General features: G+C 44.8%; 1 protein-coding gene across 2 annotated transcripts in view; it reads left to right on the top strand.

Annotated features, from left to right (window-relative positions):
- nlrc3 (NLR family, CARD domain containing 3) overlaps window positions 1-23,125 on the top strand; it is a 33,918-nt gene extending 10,793 nt beyond the window's left edge. For both annotated transcript variants that reach the window (XM_088612734.1, XM_088612733.1), the window contains 17 exons: window positions 357-617; window positions 845-2,588; window positions 3,303-3,389; window positions 5,844-5,927; window positions 6,780-6,863; window positions 7,799-7,882; window positions 8,406-8,489; window positions 8,957-9,040; window positions 9,606-9,689; window positions 11,428-11,511; window positions 12,028-12,111; window positions 15,200-15,283; window positions 15,767-15,850; window positions 16,919-17,002; window positions 19,108-19,191; window positions 19,375-19,458; window positions 19,747-23,125. In XM_088612734.1, the coding sequence (XP_088468860.1) occupies window positions 434-617; window positions 845-2,588; window positions 3,303-3,389; window positions 5,844-5,927; window positions 6,780-6,863; window positions 7,799-7,882; window positions 8,406-8,489; window positions 8,957-9,040; window positions 9,606-9,689; window positions 11,428-11,511; window positions 12,028-12,111; window positions 15,200-15,283; window positions 15,767-15,850; window positions 16,919-17,002; window positions 19,108-19,191; window positions 19,375-19,458; window positions 19,747-19,837 (3,198 nt within the window). In that variant the 5' untranslated portion in view covers window positions 357-433 and the 3' untranslated portion in view covers window positions 19,838-23,125. The remainder of the gene's footprint in view (window positions 1-356; window positions 618-844; window positions 2,589-3,302; window positions 3,390-5,843; window positions 5,928-6,779; window positions 6,864-7,798; window positions 7,883-8,405; window positions 8,490-8,956; window positions 9,041-9,605; window positions 9,690-11,427; window positions 11,512-12,027; window positions 12,112-15,199; window positions 15,284-15,766; window positions 15,851-16,918; window positions 17,003-19,107; window positions 19,192-19,374; window positions 19,459-19,746) is intronic.
- The last annotated feature ends 27 nt before the right edge of the window (window positions 23,126-23,152 follow it).

Raw genomic sequence — 23,152 nt, 5'->3', positions numbered from 1 at the left:
TGCGCTCGTTGCTTGCTGGGTAGACTCCGGCTTTACCACAACACCGTATGGTATGAAGCGGTTTGGTAAATGACATGACATGACATTAATCAGTCATTCCATGATCTCTTTTTGAGTGTTAATTTGTGATTTAAAAGGAAACTGCGTATCATTTCCAGCTACAGTTAAGAGACCTTGAGAAGGTCTTTAACATGTGAAACACAGAATAACAAAGGTCATACCAAATACACATTTTAACGACTGTGAGAAAGTTTTACCTGTCCTCGCAGAAGAGCTGAGAGATGACGCTCGCCACGCAGATACAGTGAATTGACCGTGTTTGAAATGAAACCAGCCTGACCCCTCGCGTTCTGCAGGTGTTTGGATTAACAGATACCGGAAGCAGCTGGTGAGGTCCATCTCGGGGCCCTTCCTGGAGAACATCGTGAGCCACATGAGGAAGCTGGAGCTCCTGAGTAAGGACGAGGCCTGCCAGATTCAGGCCGCCGGCCACGTGTCTGAGAAGGTGCGCACGGTCATCGACATCCTGGCCTTGAAGGGACCCCAGGGCTCCGAGTCGCTGCAGGCCTTCATTGAGACCACCAACTCCCAGCTCTACCTTCTCATCACACTGTACGGTGAGTGGGGCTCACAAAGGGGAGTTTGCTCTCTGTTTCAATGGGGTATTCAATTGAGCTATATTTTAAGCAACAGAAAAGGAGAATTCTGGTTGAACACTGACCTTCGCTGGAGAAACGGGTGTCCCGATTTCTTACCACCCTCCTCCGCAAGCACAAAGGATTGTTTCGGCCTTCTGACAGAATGTGGTCGGATTTGACCGACGTCTCTTCTCTTCTGTGTTCAGACCCGATGGTGCAGAAGCACGTGGAGGTGCTGCAGAGCCGCTACGGGCCCTGGCTGGAGCAGAGCCTGCTGCCGATCAAGCCTTCCCTCGACAACTTCACCAACCTGCTGCTGGTGGAGGGGCTGTCGGACCTCCAGCAAAAGGAGCACGACGTCATGCAGATCGAGGCCACCAGAGGAACCGGGAGACACAATGCCAGGAGGCTGGCCCTGGACAAACTGCTGCTGCCTCTCACCAGAGTGAGCATGCCCCCTCGGATCCTGTTGACTGTGGGAGTGGCGGGCATCGGGAAGACCAACCTAGTGAGACACTTTATCCACCACTGGGCCAAGGGAGAGATCTACCAGGAAGTGAACTTTGTCTTTCCCTTCACCTTCTGGGAACTCAACGCCTACGAGAAACTATCTGCTGAGCGGTTGATAAAGCAGACGTTTCCCCACATCGCTGACGTGAGCCAAATCTTCAGTGGCACTCCTCGCGTCCTCCTGATTTTTGATGGGCTGGATGAGTTCAAGTGGCCACTGGACTTCTCGGACACCGTGGCTTGTACGGATCCCAAGAAGGAGGTCCCTGTGGACAACCTCATCACCAACATCATCCGGGGGAACTTGTTCTCTGAGGCCTCTGTCTGGCTGACCTCTCGGCCCACAGTAGCAGCCCAGATCCCTGGGGGCCTAGTGGACAGGTTGACCGAAATCCAAGGTTTTGGACATAAAGACATCCAGCATTTCCTACAGCAGCTTTTCCAGGATGGAGACCTGCCTTCGCAGATTTGGTCCCACCTGAACTCCAACAAGATCTTCCTGGTGATGTCCTACGTGCCCTGCGTTTGTTGGATCATTGCCTCCACCCTTGGACACCTCCTGAGGAATGACACACAGGATGGCTTGCCCAGAACGTGGACCGAGCTCTACTCTCACTTCTTCAAGATGATGGTGGAAGGGGATTCCAAGGATAAGGAGCCCTTAAAGATTGAACAAGCCAGCGGGAGCAGTCGGAAGCTGATGGGCAGCCTGGGGCGATTAGCCTTTTACGGGCTGATCAAGAGGAAGTACAGCTTCTATGAGCAAGACATGAAGGCTTATGGGATCGACCTGCCTTCCTTACAAGGCAGTCTTTGCACTCGCATCTTAGTAAAGGAAGACTCCCCAGTCTCCACAGTCTATTACTTTGCCCATCTCACACTCCAGGAGTACCTGGCGGCCACCTACTACTACACGGCCTCGAAGCGCGCTATATTCGATCTGTTCACGGAGAGTGGGATGTCCTGGCCCAAAATAGGCTTCCAGAACCACTTTAAAAATGCTCTCCAGAGGTCCCAGCAATCCGAGGATGGACAGCTGGATGTTTTTGTCCGCTTTCTCTCCGGCCTGCTCTCCCCCCAGGTGATCAAGCCCCTGTCTGGACTGCTCTTGCTGGCCAGGGACGAGCACAACGGCTACCGAGGTCCCGCCATCTCCTTCCTGCAGAGCAGCCTCAGCTCCGGCTGCACCATCTCCCTGCGGGCCGTCAACATGGTGCACTGCCTCCAGGAGCTGCAGCACACGGAGCTGGCCCGGACCGTGGAGGAGTCGCTCCGCAACGGCAGCCTGGCAGGCAAGCTCAACACCGTCAACTGCTCGGTGCTGGCCTACCTGCTGCAGGTGTCGGAGGAGTGCGCAGAGGAGACCAACCTGTCCAGCTGCCTCAACTACAGCATCGTCAAGAGCCTGCTGCCGCAGCTCCTCTACTGCAGCAATCTCAAGTAAGCCCATGGGCAGGGTGTAGGGGGTGGGAGGACGGGGTATATTATACCAAAAAAGACACCCCGTGCAATACAGAGCTCGTTGATTGATATGGTCATTTTAACCCTTGCAACTTGACCAGAGGTAATCGGAGGTCACTTTGGACAAAAGGATCTGGCAAATAAATATACACCTGTATTCATATTCCCAATTTAAGATAAGATCACTTTATTGGCAATATACAATTTCTTGTATTAGGAATTTGTCTTTTCACATACCCCAACTTGCTCTCCAGGAGACACACAGACGGGGAGAGAAGCTGGGGGTCAGAGCGGAGGGTCAGCCATTTATACAGCGCCCCGGAGCAGTTGGGGTTAAGGGCCTTGCTCAGGGGCCCAACGGAGTAGGATTCCTCTGCCGGCTGCGGGATACGAACCAGCAACCTTCCAGCCACAGGCGCAGATCCTTAGCCACAGAGCCACTGCACCGCACAATATTGTCAGGGAAAGACCTTTAATTTCAACACTTCTCATGGAAATTTAGCCATTCAGTACTTTTGGCCAAGATTAGACATTAGACAGTATATACCTGGGAACTGTGCAAAGGGAGGTGCATTATTTAAATGGTGCTCAACTGATCACAGCTACAGAGATGTTCCATGAAAGTGTGATGCTGGGCCTCAACTGGTTTTAAGTACCACCTTCTCTGGTATCTGTTTGTGTTGCCTTTTCCAGACTGGAGAATAACCAGTTTAAGGATGATGTCATGGAACTGCTGGGCAGCTTGCTGAGCGCCAAGGACTGTCACATCCAGAGGATCAGGTCAGAGCTCACCCTCATTGCTTTGAGCTGCCTGTTTGTTCTGAGGTCTCTTGAAGATGTTGACACTAAACAAGGGAACTGCCATCTATTCAGAAAAGGTTCATTTCTAGTGAGAAAGGCATCGCTCTTCTGTATCAGCTGGTGTAAGTGTGCACAGTGTTGTCCAGTAGTCCCTCTTAAGGTTATGTTCTTCAAATGCAAATATTTCCTCAGAAATATGAATTTATCCCGGAGTGTAGACAAGAAGTAAGAAATTATTGTCCCTCATCTATGGTTCGTTGTCCATGAGTATTTATGGCATATTTTAAAAGTATACTAGGTATCTAAAGTCATACATTTCAAACATTTTTGAATTCCAAAACACTCCCACTGAGACTCAGTGTATTTTTTATTACAAGTCCTCTGGTGTCACAACTCTGATGAATAAAAATAACGACCTTGTTTACTCTCAGCTAGGCTGAAGGAAAGCAGCCCAGGGGTCAGCTGCGTTCTTTGTTTAACATCATTATCTCTGCTTCCTAGCCGGTTAAATTGACTCATTAACAGTATATTTGTGATGGAGATATAGTTATTTCGCTCACCCAGCGACCTGAAACATACAGTAATTGTGTTGTTTTTTTGTATCCTCCTTTGCTTTGAGAAGCGCCTGTTCCGTGCGGTTCGGGAAGGCGACTGTGACAGCTGTGTGACGATTCTCGTAGCTCGGGGAAGGAAATGATTGACATTCTTGCTGCCATTTGTCAAAACATCGATTTGCCTTGCCTTGCCTTTCTGCACGACTGGCTAGGAAACATTGCCTGCCAATACAAGCTTGGGGAGAAAGTAGACAGAGTTATGTGTGCTCTTCTAATGACTGTAATAATACACTCCAGCTGGATTTGCGGGTCTGAAATGACTTGTAGTCAGGGGACAGAAACGTCCACACATTTTAAAATCGCCTCCAGACCAAAATGCATTTGCTTTTTTTCTTTTATTTACTAAGCAAACTGTTCACGGACGTCATATATTCTCGCACGAACCAAGGAAACAATCCACATTGTCTTTAGATCAAGACAAATGAATTCAGTGCTTTACAGCTGTGACCTTGATCAGGATTTGCTTCAACAATGTTACTAGACAAACAAATACTAAACAGCTATCGCACTTAGAACAATTGTTTTTCTACTGTAAGGTAATTGGTAATAAGACTAGCATGACTCATGCATAGTTAACTGTAATAAAACATTGATGTTTTAAACACTATTTTTCCATTAAAGTTATGCATACTAGTAGGAAGCCAGTAGGTAGAGTGTTTAGGCTTTTAAGAAGTCAGTTTTATTGGTTATTAACATTTTAAAGCTATGGGCTATGATGGTTTATGCCTCCAACAAAATAAATATATCCAGAAAGCGCACAGTTAATCTGCCATTTGCACTTTGCGCTAGCGAAACAAGACAGATCAGAACGTGACTCCAGAGAATCATTTCTCTCTCTCTCTCAATGTCGACAGAAGGTCAGTGGAGGATGGGGGGGGATTTAGGTTGATTACTCTAATTGTGAAGAAAAGTGATCAATTCCAGCCATGTCATTCCTTTATTTCTTACAGTTTTCCCGTCTTTCAACTAAAGCGTTTTCTTTTGAATAAACCATGTCTGCCAAGGACAAGGGTCTTTCTTCATGCTGAAATACTTGTTTTGTGTTCGTGAAAGTAAAACCCATTTTGTGTTTGAGAAAGCACTGTCTTGCCTCTGATATGCCTTCACCCTACCACCAGCCTGGTTGGTACTGTATTCAGGAGTCCTGCAGAACCAGCTCTCTGAGCCTATGTATGGACCATAAAAAGGCACTTTGCCAAGTGTCCTTGAGTGGCGCCAAGGTACCAGTGGAAAAGTGGGATAATCACTTTGCAGTAGCCAAGTGTGAGGCTATTTTAATCCATTCCTGTGCAGCTCTGTAGCACAGCCAGCTCAGTTGGCCCCTGAATCGAGCTACAGGTTCTCAAAATATGATGATGTTATCCGTTCAGTCGAATCCGACTCTCTGCGATTCTATAGGCCATCTCTCGCCACGCTTTCCGGTCTTGGACTTTCCCTTTCAGCTGTTCTATGCCTAAGCATGTGTCTGTTTTGATGGCGTCGAGCCAAAATAGCTGTCATGCTATTTCTGTCCGAACCATTCTTGAGCATGATACAGTAATACCCTGTCTCAGGATGCCGATTTTAAAATAACATAAAACAGAGTGAATCAGCTTTAACTTTATAGGCACAGAGTGGTTTAGCTTTTGGTAGATTGTGGTTTGGTTACTCAGCCCACCTGTGCGCTGCAAGGCAGTGCAGTCAGGTTATCTCCAGCTGGCTTGGTTTGAGTGCAGACTGAGCTGCAGTCTTGGGGATGAAACACAGGTTTACTAGTATGAAGGACCCTGTATACAGTACAAGTGTTAACTGCTGCTCATGTGTTCTGCTGTTTCCCCAGTCTCGCTGAGAACGCCATCAGTAACAAAGGAGCCAAGGCCATCAGCCGGTCCCTCATGGTGAACAGGAGCCTGACTGCTCTGGAGTGAGTACGACACACGATGCAGCCCAGCGGCGCAGACGATCAGCACAGACCGCTTCCTAAATGCTTGAACCTCGCTTCACCGCCCCACTGTAACTAATGCAGATTGCGGGTCTGACCCATGAAACATTTTGTTTTTAGAAAACCTAACATCATTCAGGTTTTGGAATTGTTTGATATTTCTGGAAGGATTTTAGTAGTGGACATTGCTCAACCACCTAGTAACCGATACAGAATTGGCACCCTAGGAAGCCTAAAGCCCGCGCAGAAGACATCGGCTCTGTAGTGGGCATAAATATAGATATCTCAGCTGTGGTTTTTGTTGCTGTGGAGTGACAGACTCATTGCTTTCCCTGATCAGTGGGGACCCAGCTTAATCCAAAGACTGTGGGGGCTCTTGAGGGGCCTCAACCAGTAGAGGTCTCTGCTTGAAGTGCAGGATAGGACATAGAGTCCAGAGGTTGCTGGTTCTATTCCAGGCTGTGTCAGTAGTCCATTGTGATACTGATGTGGAAGCTGTAGCACACAGTAGTCTCATTAGCAGCAGGGTACCTTTGAAGTTGATTGGTGAACTTACTTTGCTGTGCAACATAGGTTCTTATTAGATTTCTAGGCACCTACAAAGCTTGGAGTGTTTTAGCGACAGCTGTATCAGACAGCCAAGGACACTTACCTCTGCACTAGGGCTTGGCTGCAAAAAAAGAGAGCCAAATAAAGGCAGAGCCCTTGTTTTCTTACGCCTCTCCCCTGCTGGTCTGAGGGTTGAAAAGATTTCCAGTCAGTGATGGATGTCCGTGGTGCTGGTCCTTTCGTGCCGCTCGTATCGCAGTTTGATTGCCATGCTTGTCCTTACAGTCTCCGCAGTAACAACATCGGGCCCAAAGGAGCCAAAGCCCTGGCAGAAGCGCTCAAGATCAACCAGGGCCTGGTGTCTCTCAGGTGAGCCTCCGTCCTCCCCTGCAGCTGCTCTGCCACTGCTTCATCTTATTCCGACTCCCTGTCCAGCTTGGCATCCATACGGTAGTGTCAAGGTTTGCTTTACTTAATCTGGCTCTTGCTCTCCGGCAGCAGCAGTAGGTCTTCCTCTCTCCTCTCTCCCAGTTACACCTCAACTGGTGCGACACACTCCAGAGGATCTGCCCTCTGTCTCCAGACAGCAGGACCCTCTGCTTCCTGGTGTTTCATAGTCACCTGGCCAATCATCTTCATCTGAATGGTCAGGTGACAAAGGGTGGTAGAGCATTCCCCACAGCCTTCTGGGAAATGTGGTCAAGGATCTTCATTTTGTCTTATCTTACCATCCTGCCAAACTTAAATGTTACTTATTGTGGTAAGCTACAGAAATCTAAAAATGGGTCAAAATCCCTTTGCTGTTAGTGTAACCACAGAAAGCTCCTAAAATGAAAATGATGGGCTTAATACTTGTTGTCACGAAATAATCTAACCAAACCGAAAATACAGCTTCTGAATTTAGATGTGGAGTACCTCTGCAGATACTGTAGCAGTTACTCTACTATTTCTACAAGAGAAAGATAGTGATGAAGACAGTCTGTAGTGTTTCTTCTCATTGACATTGTGTGAGTCGATACTTTGTGAGTACTATGGTACTTACAAAGTCAGTGAAGACAGTGAAGACTGACAAAACTGGTGAGGATTTGAAGGAAGAATTGGTGTGAGGACTTTGGTGACCCAAACATCTGTTAGAGTTTCTGCCACTTTACACAGGCTGGCTGGCTGAGCGTTCAACGTTTTGACTGCTTTAGAGATTGTTCCTGTGTTGTCTGTGTGATATTCAGTGATGCTTCTGGAGCACAGTGGGAGATGATATCCTGTATATTTTAGTCTCTCTTCACCACTCTGCTGTTCTCTTCCAGCCTCCAGAACAACTTAATCGGGGAAGAGGGAGCCAAGGGCGTTGCAGAGATCCTGATGACAAATCGCAAGCTGGTCACCCTTCAGTGAGTTTAGAGAGAGCCTTAACCATTTCCTCCCTGTGCCACAGTCTCTTTCTACCTTCCCTAGAACCTAGATAGGTGATGTCAGTTAGTTGGAAAGGATGCTACAGTTGGATCAGTGTCAATGCTTATCATATTTTAACTTCTAGAGAGAAAACACCCTGTTAAAGCTATTAAGTTTATGTGTACATCTATCAGGTGCTGGAAGTATCTTTCCACTCTTGAATGAGAAAGCTATCCTCAAACAATGGTGCTTTTGGGACATGTCTGTAATAGGTTACATGCACATCTTCAGTGTTTGGAACCCTCTTTCAGCCAACCAATACATTATTTTTCTTTGCCTCTTGGGGTAGTAATATCCATCTCATCTTCTCTACTGATGCACTGTATATGTTTATGCAGTCTTGGTTAGTTCTTGTGTTAAGTCAGAAGACAGGTTTGTTTCCTGATGTCTCAGAAAAGGCCGGAGTGCAGTTCTGTGTCACTCTGCCTGGATGGTGAGTGAGCCTCTGTTTGTGTCTGGCAGCCTGCAGAAGAACTCCATCACTGCAGAGGGAGGCAAGCTGATTGCCGAGGCGTTGAAGAAAAACCGGAGCCTGAAAGAACTGATGTAAGAGAGAGGCAAGGGAACAAGAAATAGGTGTATTCCCTGCTGAAAAGAGAAGAAAGGAAACACAACAATTCGGCTGTGGAACTTTCTTTGAGTGTTAGAAAGAGGCAGCCAATTACAGGACAGGCAGCTACCTTGTCCCACCCCCATGAGAAAGTTCTTAACCAATCACATACCAGATTCTGCGCAATGTCTTCACACTGTCAGCGAATCACAGCAGAGGCATCTGCTCCTTTTAAAGTTACTGTTCACAGAAAAAGGCGCAGCACTGTGTTTATTGATTTTGATTCAAGGCTAACCACGTAAATAGGACTCTTATGAATCTGTACATAGCACTAGTGATAATCAGATTTTTAAAGCAAAATTATAGAGCTTATTTCTGAAAACTATCAAAGGGAAAAAGGGGGAGTAAATTATTTTGCTAGATTTAGCCCTTTATGTGACACTTGTTTCTTTTCTCCCTTCAGTCTGTCCAGTAACCAGCTTGGTGACAAGGGGGCCACTGCGCTGGCCCAGGCGCTGATGGAGAACCACAGCCTTGTCGCTCTTCAGTGCGTCTGGAGTATTACTGTTCCTCTTCCTTTCAAGTGATATTCAACATGAATATTCAACATGAAGTGTGACAAAAAAACCAAAGTCAGAGCAAAAATACTTCAGTTTCCCTAGCGTTGCTTTTCCTTAGTGTTGTTCAGGGTGAAATCTTGTTTTTTTTCCAGTGTTTTCTGGAAAACCAAACAGCTAATGACTAGAAAGGTAGAATCGTGTGGGGATGTAGAAGCTGATGTTGTTGTTTTTGATCTGAATTGGTCTGGTATGTTTATCATGGGTGAAGTCTTTGCTGGAAAGTGTCTTCAAGACAGTATATTGTATATGGAGATGGGTATATTATGTTGTGTGTCTCAAAACCATGAATCGGCCCTTTCAGGGTAACTTTCATAATATACACTGCACTGTCATTAACTAGGAATATGATAAGCCAGTATGTTGTACAAGAACTTAATTCACAGTAGATAAGAGTATGAATCATGAAAGGCAGGCATACCTTACATCCCATAATACACCCATCTCGGCTAGGCCTGCCTCGCTCTTATCACTTTTCTGTTTCAATGATTGCAGCCTCCGGAGCAATTCCATTAGTAACAAAGGGGTCACAGCGCTGACACGGGCTCTCAAGCACAACAGAGGACTGACTGACCTCAAGTGAGTGCCCATTATATGATCTCTACCATAGGTCACCTGATGCGAATTCACTGTGCTTTGTCGCTCTCCTAAATGCATTTTGCTGGACTAAATGGCTTGAAAATTAAATCTGATAGCATACATGAATTAATTTATTATAATTGCTGTTATTTTCTTTAACTCTTAAACGTAAACGCATGAATAACTCGTTTAATTAAGATTTATTTCTCAAAATTAAGCTGTGCGCTGCTGCATTAGAGTTCAATCCCTGAATTATTAATTGATTAATTAATTTAGCCATTGTTGGCTTCATGTCACCGCACATTAGGCTGGAGCCATGAAAGAACAGGGTGACTTTTTTACAATGCACACGCAGACTGATAACACAAGAAAATGGTAAATTCCTGAAAACTGCCCCTCTGCCTGAGTTGAAATCGACATCTGAGTCGGCACTCTGTGCTCACCTTACAGAGATGCCCCAATGTGAAGCTAGTCTGTAGCTCTGATCAATAGGAGTGTCCTTCATCAAATAAAACTTTGATTTCTCTGTCACCTGAGCTTTCCTTCCCAGAAGTCACAGTGTTCACTACATATCAAAACCTCTACAATTGTTAGTTTCGCAGCATACTGTATACTGCATACTGTAGGTCTTTCAGGGTTAATCAATAATTAATAATTATAATTGCTTACACTTATATAGCGCTCTTCTGGACACTCCACTCAAAGCGCTTTACAGGTAATGGGGACTCCCCTCCACCACCACCAGTGTGCAGCCCCACCTGGATGATGCGATGGCAGCCATAGTGCACCAGAACGCTCACCACACATCAGCTCTCAGTGGGGAGGAGAGCAGAGTAATAAAGCCAATTCATATATATTTTTTTATAAATATAATTTTTATTTATTAAATAAATGATAACCCCAAATTGTAAAGATTTTGCCTAGAATAAACCCAAGTGGATCGTTTAATTAAGGGCACCGAAGTGCTTTGTTCCCTGGCACAGCTTTGTTGAAAAAATAATAAGTCAGACATACTGAGTTAAACAAATATTTATTAACAATAGCAACACAACAACAACACACAATATACAAGTTACTCTATTTATAGTACAAACAAGTGGCTAAGGGGCTATATCCTGACCAGCCAGAAAAACCCTAGACTGCTATCAAGTATTCAAATGCTATATAACACCTACACAGGTCAACGAGAGAGAAACCTACCTTCTGCACCAAACAGAATACAACCTAAAATTAAATTTCTCTCTCTATATAAATCTGAATGCTACAAAGTGAATGGGGACCTATAATACAGAACCTATTGTAACAATGCATTTACTTACCAGGAAAGGGTATTTTTAACCTAGGGATTCTGTATACAGGAAATCAAAGTTTCCTAAAAACAACGTACTGGCAAGCTCTGTTAACAAGCTTAATATATTTAACTCAAATCTGGTCTTTATGGATGATGTGGATAAGAAACTCTCGCTTGGCACTGTCCCTTCTTTCTCCTTGTGTCTTTCTGTCCATTTTCTTCTTCTTTCTCCCTGCTGCTCTCTTCTGTCTACCTGTCTGTTCGATAATCTGTTCCTCGACTGTTGATGACCCTTCATCATTTACCCAGAACCTAATTAACTACAGTATTTACTGCCTTGCTTATTTGCAGTACTGTTGGTAAGGGAGAGGACTGTCTCAGTATGTTATTATTGTGCTGTGAAACTGAGATGATGTTTCTGTCCCATCTTCCTCTCTCATATTCCAGCCTTCGGGAGAACTCCATCGGTGTGGAAGGAGCAAAGGAGATTGCCAACGCACTACAAGAGAACAGCACACTGAGAAACCTGGAGTGAGTTTGCACGTTCACTGCAGCTGGCTCCATAGCCATTCCTACTTCCTTGGTTAATTCATTTACTACTCAGTTACCAGTAAGGTGTAACTTATTTAATTTCAGAAGTTGATTCAAGCTTCCGGGCTTTGTCTGCTGTTGACTATCACCTTAACTAAAACAGAAGATACTCAGCACATAATTAGCTTCTAATTTGCATATCTCATAGCTGGTTTTACACAGGGGAAGGATGGAAATTTATGATTTCAGCAGCTGCTCGGTCAGGTCTTGGGAAAATCAAGTGCAACATTTCCTCCTGGCCTTGAGCTGGTTGTGTTTCAGTCTCAGCTGTGGAGCTTAAAGAGGACCTCATGCGCAGATGAAGATGAAGCTGCTGTTGGTTTTTTGCAGATATAAATCTGAAAGCAATTGTTGGCAATGCAATTCTTAAGCAGGAGGAAGGAGGGCACCGGGAGATTCAAGTGGGCGTCTATGCTGTGGGTGTCTGTCTTACCCTCTCTCTCTCCGTCTTCTTAGTCTGACGGCGAATCTCCTGCATGATGAGGGTGCCAAAGCCATTGCAGGAGCCATTAAGGGGAACCGTGCCTTAACCTCCTTGCAGTAAGTACCCCGATGAAGAAACTGAGCCACAGGCCCTGGAGGGGTTCCCCACATCATGTGTGTTGTGACTGGCCATCATATCCTAACTCTCGTGATGGCCATACCTAGCACCTGTGAAGGACATTGAATCTGCCCAGTATTACTGTAGCTGGATGACATAATTAGAACCAACCACTACCAAAAACTTACATTGAGCTGAGGAACTCGACCAGCTGTTTCTGCAAGAAGTGAGTGTATTGGCCTTGGCAATTTCACTGGTTAGCTTGTTCCACACCGAGACAAGCCTGTGTGTAAAAATTGACTTCCTGTTCTTGGTCTTATTGTGCACTTCATCTTAGTTTCTTTGTTTTATAGCTTCCCTGTAATTTCCCCTTTTGACCTCTGGTTCATGTAGCACTGTTGATTCTGTAAGTAGGTAATCAGGTTGATTTTGTCAATGGTTTTGCATGTTTTGCAATGCATGGTCTTCTCTGTTCTAGACTAGAAATAGCCATCTCTTTTAGGCATAGGTAATACATGATAATTTGTAGACACCTGTGGCCCTTGGGGATGAGCGCAAAGGAAAAATGGTGTAATGAGTTGAGTTTAAGCTGAGTATGATTTCCAACATGAATGCAATTTGCTGACCCTCTGTTCATGGATAGGGTTGGGATTATTTGACATTGAGCATTGTCTGCTTTCTACAAAACAGTATCTCCTTTGCCTTCCTGGGTGAATGCAAGCCTGCAGTGATGTCACTGAGAGGCATGAAGCTCCTCCGATGAGTGCTAACTCGCCTGTCCAACTCTGTGAAGCTCGCAGCGTGTCAGTGATGAATGGCCTGATGGGTAGGCGGGGGAGCTCATCTAGCTGTGAGGAAACAATGAGCAATTCCATATAGGATGGAGATACATTAAGAAAAATATTACTATGTGGTGCAATGCAGGGAGTGTCTGGTGTGGGGGGGCAGAGCCCCAGATTAAGGGTGACGTGTTGCCGTGGATACCACACCTGACACGAATAAGTGGAAATAACGGCAGGCGTAGGAATGTAGGAGTGGTTTAAAACTAGCCTGAATACTTCATGGAAGGGAAAGATCCAGCAGGACCTCAGTCTTACTGTGGCTGCAGTGGTGAGAGGACGAATGCGGAGGGTCTACTGTGAGAGAGCCGAGCTGAAGGACGACAGTGGCGGGTGTGAGACGCTACCAGTCTGGGCAATGTTAGAAGAGCGTCCTACCGTGTATAAGTGAACAGATTAGCTGCTGTAGTAACCCTGTGAGGGGGTGGAGAAGAACGACAATCCTGGAGGGGATTGTGAGAAGAACAGCCTGCGAGGAAAAAAGTGAAAAGGTCCGTTTGCGAGGAGACTGACAGAAGAAACGGAGCTTTATGAGAAAAGGATCCTAAAGGAGCGTGAAGGGGTGAATGGGAGCCTGACCATGCCCAATGTGGAGACAACTACCCCCGTGGCATCACATTAGTATCTTAAAAATCTAAAATGAATACTGAATGATATTCTGTTGATACATCTGAGAACTCAGCAGCCCTAGGGAGGGATGAAATCAAAATCATGACACACAAATTCCAAGTGCGTTACTTGGCTCTGGCCTTATGTTTGTTAAAGCCCCCATACATCTGCCTAATATAAACAACAAGCATCAGGTCTGGAAAATACGTGTGGCATGTGGGCTGGTAACGATTTAATCCACTGTTAATGAATTTAGTGTGGGAGTTAAGTCCTGGCTGCCGTTTAGCAACCACAACAGTAGCTGAAAATTAAATAGAGCTACTGTACATCTTAAACTTCTTTTTATTTCTAGTTGTTTGTCATAATTTTCTTTGCTGGAACAAACGATCACCAAAAGGTCTCTCTTCACAATAGTGTCTTTTTCGTATTCCACTACAGAACTATAGTGCCTCAAAAGACTATAAAAGGAAGAGGTGCTGATCCAGGTGAAGGTGAAAGCAGAAAGGTTGCACACTTTCTGAGCTGAGCCAGAGGTTTGTCAAAGGATGTCTCACAATTTAGCCTGACATTTCCTGTGGCTTCTGCTTCTTTGATAGTGTGGTTTACAGTTACCGTAGAGACAAAACTATGCACAAAACATTGTATTGTTTTTTTGTTAATTCAATTAGCGTTACATACAATTAGGAATTGACAATTATTTTTTTATGATATCTCCACTCAATTTGAAATCGGCAATGACTCAACTCAGCTTGTGACTACAGCTGTCATCCTGACTTGGGGAGAATTAAGAGCAGCGGACATGCCTTACCCTTCTAATGTGCTCACATGTCAGAGTTATTTTTTCTGCAATTGTCTGCGAGCTCCATAGAGTCTTACAGGAGAGTTAGTTCAGATTGGAGGAGCAGTGAGTCTCTCATCGATGTCACTGCAGGCTTGAGGCCGCCATGCACATTTGCAGGAGTGGGTGTTTTCCCCAAGGCCACAAAGGCAGGTTGCCCACCCTGCCCTGGTAACTCTGCAAATTGTGTTTGCCCTTTGGAGAATTCTCATCACTCTTGGCTTGCAGCTGGCAAAGATCCGTTTTAATTGAGTCTTTGACTTAAACAGGTCCAGTCAAAGGATACCTGTTTGTAATTCATCAATTGATCTTTTTGCAGATTTTGTTGCAATGTTCCCATTCTTAAAGGTCCCAAATGGTTCCATTTTGCACAATGAGTAAAAAGATCATGAGCAAGTTCTTTCCAAGAGCATGTCCAGTTGATTCTAGTAGCCTCAAACTGATTTAAGTGGGCGTGCCTGGACTGTAACACGGTACTGCAGTAATTTATAGATGCCCTGGTGACCAGGAAATAAAATAACAATGAATGGATATAGAGAAAAATACATAAAAGAAATTCTAATTTATGTATGGTGTAAGCTGCACCTAGAATGTCTTGAGCCATTAACTCCAATCCCAGTCACAACTACCCAATTGCTTAAAGCACTAGACCCAATCTTAATCTATTACCCTAATCGGAATTGAATCCCACACCCCAGTGATGTTGATTGTGTGGAAGCAGTGACACTTACAGGGGGGTTGTTGGATCTGATGGGCCTCGGTTGTCGTAACCCAGCTGTTTCTGTTGGCCTTGTTTTCCAGCCTCCAGTGGAATTTCATCAAATCCAAAGCTGCCAAGGCCCTGGCTCAAGCACTACAGTCGAACAGCACCCTGCAGTGTCTGGAGTAGGTCTTCCCGCCCTTGCGTTGCGCTGCTGTTGGATTAGGGCTAGCTCGGGGTCCTCCTTGCTTTCCAGCACGGATGAGCGCTGCTTTTGTTCTGGACTGATTCAATTGCGATTTGCTCAGCTGCTTTTAATTAAAATCACTTAAACTTAAACAGCAAACCAGTTATTTCCTTTTACAGCGTGATCACTGGAGAGGAAATCAAACAATATCGTCATCTTGTGTTTCTTAATGAAACTCGGAAGAACATTTACACTGACTTGTGTCGTTTTAAAGTGGCCATATTTTTCTTTATTTATTATGACCATTCATGTGGCCATGTTTATTAACCAGAACAACACCCATCGATATCTGCTGCAGGTCAGCCACTGAGATATTGGCATCTTCATCCAGTGGGGAAAGGGGGAATACAGCTTTCTGAATCTGGTCTTCTGTCATTGACGCAGTGCCTCTTCTCTCTATGTGTTCTGTGCGTCTCCACAGCCTGCAGGAAAACGCCATCGGAGACGACGGCATGGTCGCGCTAGCTGGGGCCCTGAAGACCAACACGGCTCTCACCTCCCTCTAGTAAGTGTTCATTCTCGCCCTGGCTCAATCTGCCCTGTCCGTCCAGCGATGCCACAATAGCACAGTGCAATCCCAAGTGGCTCAAGCAGTAGCAGCGCCTATTTGGAGCAATTGAGGTCCAGGAGCCCTTCCAGTACAGGCCCCCAGCTATACGGGGATCGGGTTGAATTCTGCCAGCTTGTCACACAACAGCGACTCCTTGTGGCTTGCAATGGCCTGTGAGCCTGCAGTGCAATTAATTAATTAATTAATTAATGATGCATCTTCTGTTGGCTGTTCAAAGGAAGCACCTCATTCATCCAGGGCTAGTAGGAACATCACAGGTGGAAGTCAGCTTACTTTTCAGTTTATTCCTTGCTGAAAAGAGAAGAGAGAAAACACAACGTTTTGGCTGTTCCTTTGCAGACTACGCATGCTGACGCAGCTATCCCTCCCTGAACTACTTAATTTGCAGTTGCTTCCAAATGGTCTCCCTAATACTGACCTTGTTACCCCTTTCAAGATATCGGCTTGCATTTGAAGCAGCAGTGGCCACCTCAAAAGCTAATGAACTGCAGCTTCTTGTGGAAATGGAGGCACTTTCTCATCCATCACAGTTGGCAGAAAAGTGACGTCACACAAACAGCAGCCAGGAGGACAAGGTTCTCAGAACCAAATGCTAAGTGCAGGAGGTGCAAAGCCTGATTTTTAAAAACCTTGCTGGGGTTCAAGCAATGAAAAATGAAATAACAATGAATTAGGTATTTTATACTGTATAAGCTAATGTCAACTCTTTAAAGACCTATTACAGTCCATTGGTAGACCATTCTAGGCAAACACCAGACTTATCCCACCTTGTTTCCTCCCAATTCAACTTTCTTTCAATCTGTTCACATGGGATTGCTGAAGTTGGCATGGTCAGGAATAGCGCAATGCGGAAAAGATGACCTAGAATCGCACCAAAGGCTTTCGACTGAATATGTGACTGGTAATCAATAGGAAAGGCTGATGATAAAAAGATTTTACCGCTGAAAGTGAGAATTGATCGATTGTAGAAGCTCTTGCTGATCTGGCTGTCTGTGTTCCAAGTCTGCAGGGAGTGTCAGTTGGCAAAGCTGGTGCCATCGCCCTAGCAGACACCCTGAAAGTCAACCAGACTCTGCGCACGCTGGAGTAAGTAGCCATCATACCCCCCCCGTCTCTCTCGCTCTGCTTTACTCAGAAGGTGGGTGAGGGCTGCAGGTTTTCTCCATCAGCTAAGCCCATCCATCCACAGGTCTCACACCGCAAAGGTCAAACAAGTGACCCATGGAAAAAGCTCAAATGACTGTTCTTAAAGGTCATGCCCGACGTGGGCTTTTGTACTGTGTTGGGTGTGAAACACACGAATGTCTGGAGGCCTGGAGTCGGGAGAAGGGCAGCGGCGCAGCGCGTCACGTCCCCTGTGGTCTGAACTGTGCGAAGGCTGTGCTGGAGACCCGCATTGTGTCTCCTCCAGCACTGGAGCACTGTGCGGCCTCATGCAGAGGCACAGCGCTGTGCTCCCAGCAGGTCTTCACAAGCCATACCAGCCCCCGGTCAGCTTGGACAATGTTTGATGTCAGATATGAAGAAGTTTCAGATCATATTTTCCAGCGCTGTAGCAAAAACATGAATACACGTTTTCATTCTTGGTTTTCTTGATTTTCGCACTTGTGTTTCTCATGTTGAATCGAAAAGCTAAAAGAAGAAACACCAGGCTGAAATCTCCATCCTGGTGGTAACCAGTAACTGCCAGCACTGCTGTGGTTGTGTGTAGCGTGTTGTAGTGTGTTTCTCTTGTCCCCATGGTTACGTGGTATTCCTGGGGACTTCCTGGCCTGCTGCCATCACGCTGCAGTTTGTATGCCATGCTGACAGGGCTTGACGTGTGTATAAGTCACTGAGGCAGCCCAACCCAAAGTGATGCCAAGTATTCTGCTGCCATCTCTGAAGAGCGACAGGCTTGATTGTAATTACAGAGACAGGGTGTTCTTCGATATTTTGTTAATACTGCTTCAAAATTGCCCCTTGCAGTCATGATGTTTTTGGGCATTGTAGTTTCACAAGACATACAGTTTGACATTTAAAGCTCAGAAACTCCCAGAACATGCCCTTGGTCTCCATTTAAACACCTCAGCTCTGTGCAGGGACAGTAGTCTTGTAACCATGATAAGCATGAACTGGCTATAACCAGACTGTTGGTTGCCAGGCTGTATTTAGAAGCTATTAGTGGCTTGTGGTTGTAATGTATTAACTTTTTTTTTTCTGAACAGGTCAAATTTCTTTCTCCCTTCACCACCTTTGCCAGAATGATCTTCCTCGCCTGACTGTTAATATAGCATCAGGCAGTATGGAAAGAGAATTCCATCAATACAATCACAGTGTTCTGCGGGTGGAAGGATTTCCTGCACAGTACATAAGACATTTCTTTTCCATTTCTTAGATGTTAAATTTTACGGAATTAAGTTTTCAGAAGCTGGGGGAAAAAAAAGACAAAACAATTCCTACATATAAAAAAAAACTTAAATGTTTGTTTCTTGGTTTCGTTCTTTACCATTTAAAGGCTCTTTCGTCTTTAAAAGTTTCAGCTTCCACCACAAAGGCCAGTAGAAAGGCTACAAACCACAGAAGCCCTACTTTTTTCTTGCTGTAGTCATTAGTAGTTTATTCATCATCCAGCCATTTCTGTGAGGAAACCCACAGAATCCACTTCAGCAGTATGCCTGGATAACTCATTCCAGACACCCGCAAAGCATATATAATGTCCTTCACACTTAAATTTTAATGTGCTTCACAGTTGAGAAAATTCAATTTTAGATTGGTGGAGTTAAAAGGGGTTCCTGTGGAGCTTATGAAAATTGGGCTTATCATAATTGATTTGATTCTTGTCCCAGCTGGATATGTGTTATTCACTCTTCAAGTGTTTTTTTTTTAAAGCTTTTTATTTCTCAGGGGTTTTTTTTTAAAGCTTTTTATTTCTCAGGGGTTTTCAGAGCCACACAACACTATTACGTTTCCGTCAGATAATGAGGTGACGTAGGTACTGTGCGCGGGGGCTTGAACGCAATGAAAACTGAAAGGAGATGAGTGATAAGGTGCTGTCCTAGATCTGCCTGATGCTTCCGTAGACTGACTGTACTACAGTATATATACTGTATATACAGCTTAACTTCTGGACGCTACCTGTCCATCTTGCTCATTCTTTCAGCTGGTTAAATGACAAACAGTAATGTCCACTCTTTCCCTATTCTGTCCAGCCTGCGAGGGAACTCGATTGGGATGGAAGGAGCCAAGGCACTGTCCAACGCTCTGAAAATCAATACCAGCCTCCGGATTTTAAAGTAAGCTCCCTCAAGCCCCGACGCCTGTTCTGTCTCAATCTGGCTTCATTCCGTAAGCACATTTCACCACGGACGGCTCTCATTGCCCACTTTTAAATGGAATTACCTGTGGTTATTCTTTTAAAAAAGCATAGCAGCGGGGACAAACACACACACACACTAATCCTGCGCTTGTGTCCACAGTCTGCAGGAGAACTCTCTGGGAATGGACGGGGCTATTTTTATAGCCACAGCCCTCACTGGAAACCACAAGCTCACCCACATCAAGTAAGTGTCAGGACTGGATCGGAAGAACAGGGTTGTTGGTACTGTGCCTGAACACATGTGCACAGAGCCAGTGCCAATCATTCAGAGAAAAACCCATAGAAATATGGCAGCAAAAGTAACACCCTGGTTACAAATGATCTGTGCTTTCTCATTTAAGTTATGTCAAGAGCACTGCAGTCTCATTGAAAACTGAATTGTTTCCTTTGGTGGTGTGTGTGCTTCTTCTCGACAGAAAGGCACGGCTCAAGCAGAAAATTAAATAGTAATGCCATCCTTTCTTTGTTACAGCCTGCAGGGGAACCGCATAGGTGAATCGGGAGCAAAGGTCATTTCTGATGCCATCAAATCCAAGTCTCCTGACTGTGTGGTGGAGATCTGATCCTGGCTGGTCAACAAGCTCTCTTGTTTGCCCTTGACTGAAGCTTCTGGCCTCTGGTTCTCCCATATTGGGATGAAGATATTAATCCAGTTTTAAAGGCAGCTAAGCTGTGTTGTTCTAGGTGTTCACCCGCCTGAGGTGACGGACCTGTCAGGCCCTCCTTTCAGTGAGTTTCCTGAAATGACCTTTTTAATTAGCTTACAGTGGAGTGCCATCACAGCATGAACGCAACTAATACAAATCCTCACGTGCAGTATCACAAACGCAAAAAGACTTCGGGACGTTACAATGAAGTGTGTGAAGATGAGTGTGAAGGGAGATCCATTTTTCACGAGGTACACAGGAACTAAAAGGGTGCCCTCGGGACATTTGCCAACTGCATCCTGAGCAAATCCTACCACCTTTCAGCTTGGGTCTGCACAAAAATGAGCTTGGAAGGTGTTCTGGCTGCACTGTGAGCCATAAAAGGACCCCTCTATAAAGAGATGACTACGACCCTGAACCTTGAAATCCACACAGATGACGGATCTCAGAATAATGTCCTGTTGCTCACTGGACTTGGAACTCAAAGGCACCTGTTTGTGTGTGGTTGGAGGTGGGAGTGGGCTGGGAATCTAACGTCAAGGTTTGCATTCTTGAAGTGAAAGAAAATGCCTTCCCACATCCAAATTCTTTTCACATATTTCTACTCAAAGAGGAGACGAATTCCATTGAAATAGCAAATCGTAACCAAGTCGTTCAAGGGTCTTGTTGGCTCTCTGGTGTAGCTGTTGACTCCAGTTGAAAGACGTATCTTGAAAAGCTGGTTTCTTTTGGAGGAAACGTGCTGTGTGTCGTGGGTAAAGCAGCTGCAGTTATTTCAGCGATGCTTTGAAGAATTAGGATGAAAAATATCTCTTTCACAAGAGATCAAACATGGGTAAAACAGACAAACAAACTGCTTATAGTAGCAACACAATCTTTACTGTCATTAATTTTTTTTGGGCTGATGCCTTTATCCAAAGTGACTTATATTTACATTCTGTTTTTTACACCTGGTTATGGTACGGGAGCAATTTTGGCTGACGTTTCTTGTTGAAGTATACCTCAGGGGTGTCTCGTCTGGGATTTGAACCCACAGCCTACCAGTTCAGATCTGAAACCTAGCTGCTTTTTCTTCATCTCGCATTGCAAACCTGGTCCTTAATTGTAAAACGTGAAAGCTGAATTCTTCTCAGGTATTAAAGCAGCACTTTCGTGCCTGAGAGAATGGACACTGGCACAACTTGAGTGACTGCATCTACAGTCACTGCTGAAGCCAATCCGTTCACAAACTGCTGATTGATGAGATTTGGAAATAAGGCTATTGGTTTTTTGGCCTTTGTCCTTCACAGCTAAAGATCAGCCCTTTGGGCCTAAAGTAAGAAAAATCTGATGTCTTTGTAATATTGCTCTCCACAGTTTATATACACTTGTCTCTTCAACCCCCCCGTCTTTGAGGTATCTTTCTCAAGAAACTCCAGGACTCAGAAAGCAGTTAAAACTTCTCTTATCAGGGAATTTAGTATAAAGATTCTGTCCCAGTCAGGAGTTTAGTACAGAAGATGGGAGGGAGAAGCGTCTGTGCTCAAGCAAGCGTGAAGGTTAGAGTTTAGCATGTGAATTCAGCAGGAGTTCACAGCTCCTACCACTATATGGGTACAGAGTAACACACAGATTCTGCTAGCAGACTCCATCAAATAGCAGTCACACCGGGAAAGCAGGTGGTATTTACAGTTAAGAGGTTATGCCAAAATGCGCACTGCAAAGCCTCTCTTGGTGAATACATGTGGATGAGTGCTCAGCTTTGCCCAGTCTACCACATGGACCTATGAACTGCTCTGAGGAGCAAGTGATAACAACATCCTTTAGAAAAAAAAAAGTAGCTGTTTGTTGGTCCTACAAAGTTTGACCTTTGCTGTTATTTACCCTAGTTTACATCATTATACTGTTCCTCTGTTTTTTTTTCATGCTTTTAGCGTGATTTTACCAATGTGTATTGAAGATGCCTTTGGGAGGAGTGATTTTTTTAAAGCAGAGAATGCCCAGTGGCATACCCCAGGATTTTAAGTTAGTTGTACCAAGATGTTTCCTGTTGTTCCACTTCTTTAATTAGTACTGTAAATATAGAGTCTACCAAACTTGATATCCATGTCAAAGGGTATTTGGTCTCTTCTGAGCCTCTTGCAATGACACTGGCTATCTGTTTTCAGAAGACAGTAGTAATCCCCAGTGTCTGTGGGCAGGCATTTTGCCATGTAGATGACTCTGATAGTGGCTCGACTGTGCATGAAACCCAGGAGGAGCCTGAAGCCAGCTAGCAGGTGTATGGCCAGGCTGTGCTGCCTGCTGCCAGCTACCTATGCTGCTGGACCTCACTCAGCTCAGTGGGACTTGATAAAGTGAGAAAGGAGGTCATTGTCCAACCTTGGCTTCATAGCAACTGATATAACCCTGAGCCAGAACCAGAGAAGTCAGTAATTAGGAGTTAAGCTGGTGGTTGGGAATTAAAGTGCATGGTTGCTCCTATGCATGGACAGGGGAGACTACCACTGAAAGAGACAGCTGCCTGACCCGAAACCAGAAACACACTCAGCAGAACCACATAGGGCACTGAGCTGCAGAAGGCCAGTGGGACAACAGAAATGTCTCCCCCACACATTATTCAATCTATTTTTCTAAAAACACAGCATGGGACATTCCTAATTGTAAAAAAAATATACTGCTTAAAGGACAGACATACGAAGCTAAGCCAGCACTGTTTATTATGGTGGCAGTTATGAATTGCTTAGGAATTCATTTAGCAGTGAGACAGGCTGGCTGTTTCCTTACTCTTTTTTCTGCTAGCCAGTGTGTGACAGGGTTGGTGTTTTAGGGGTCATATTGTGTTTTTTTTCTCCCATTTTTTTATCTATGGTTGTGATTAAATATTTATTTTATTTAAATGTTATGACAGACAAAAGGAAAAAAACTCCACTCATTTCTTTCTAAAATGAGATGCTTTTGTGCGGGGAAATGACTTTAATTGCAAAATGAACTTCAACAGTTTGATTTTGCAGCATTTGTGTTCTCTTGGAAAAGGCAATTAGTGTGTTTGTATCAATTTGAGCACAGCTGCTGACAGTGCAGTGCAGTCCAGTTTGCTAGACAGACTAGATACTTGTGTATCTTGGTTCTGTATTCACTTTCAGAACGTCTGTCTTTGTAAATATTCTGTTTTAGATCAAATGTGTGCAATGTGTTTTGAATAAATATTTAATTATTCTGTTATTTACTTTGGTCTGTTACATCCCAAAA

Source organism: Lepisosteus platostomus, chromosome 19 (assembly GCF_059453375.1).
Source record: "Lepisosteus platostomus isolate fLepPlt1 chromosome 19, fLepPlt1.hap1, whole genome shotgun sequence".
NCBI classification, from domain to species: domain Eukaryota; kingdom Metazoa; phylum Chordata; class Actinopteri; order Semionotiformes; family Lepisosteidae; genus Lepisosteus; species Lepisosteus platostomus.
This window is presented reverse-complemented; position numbering and strand designations above follow the sequence as displayed.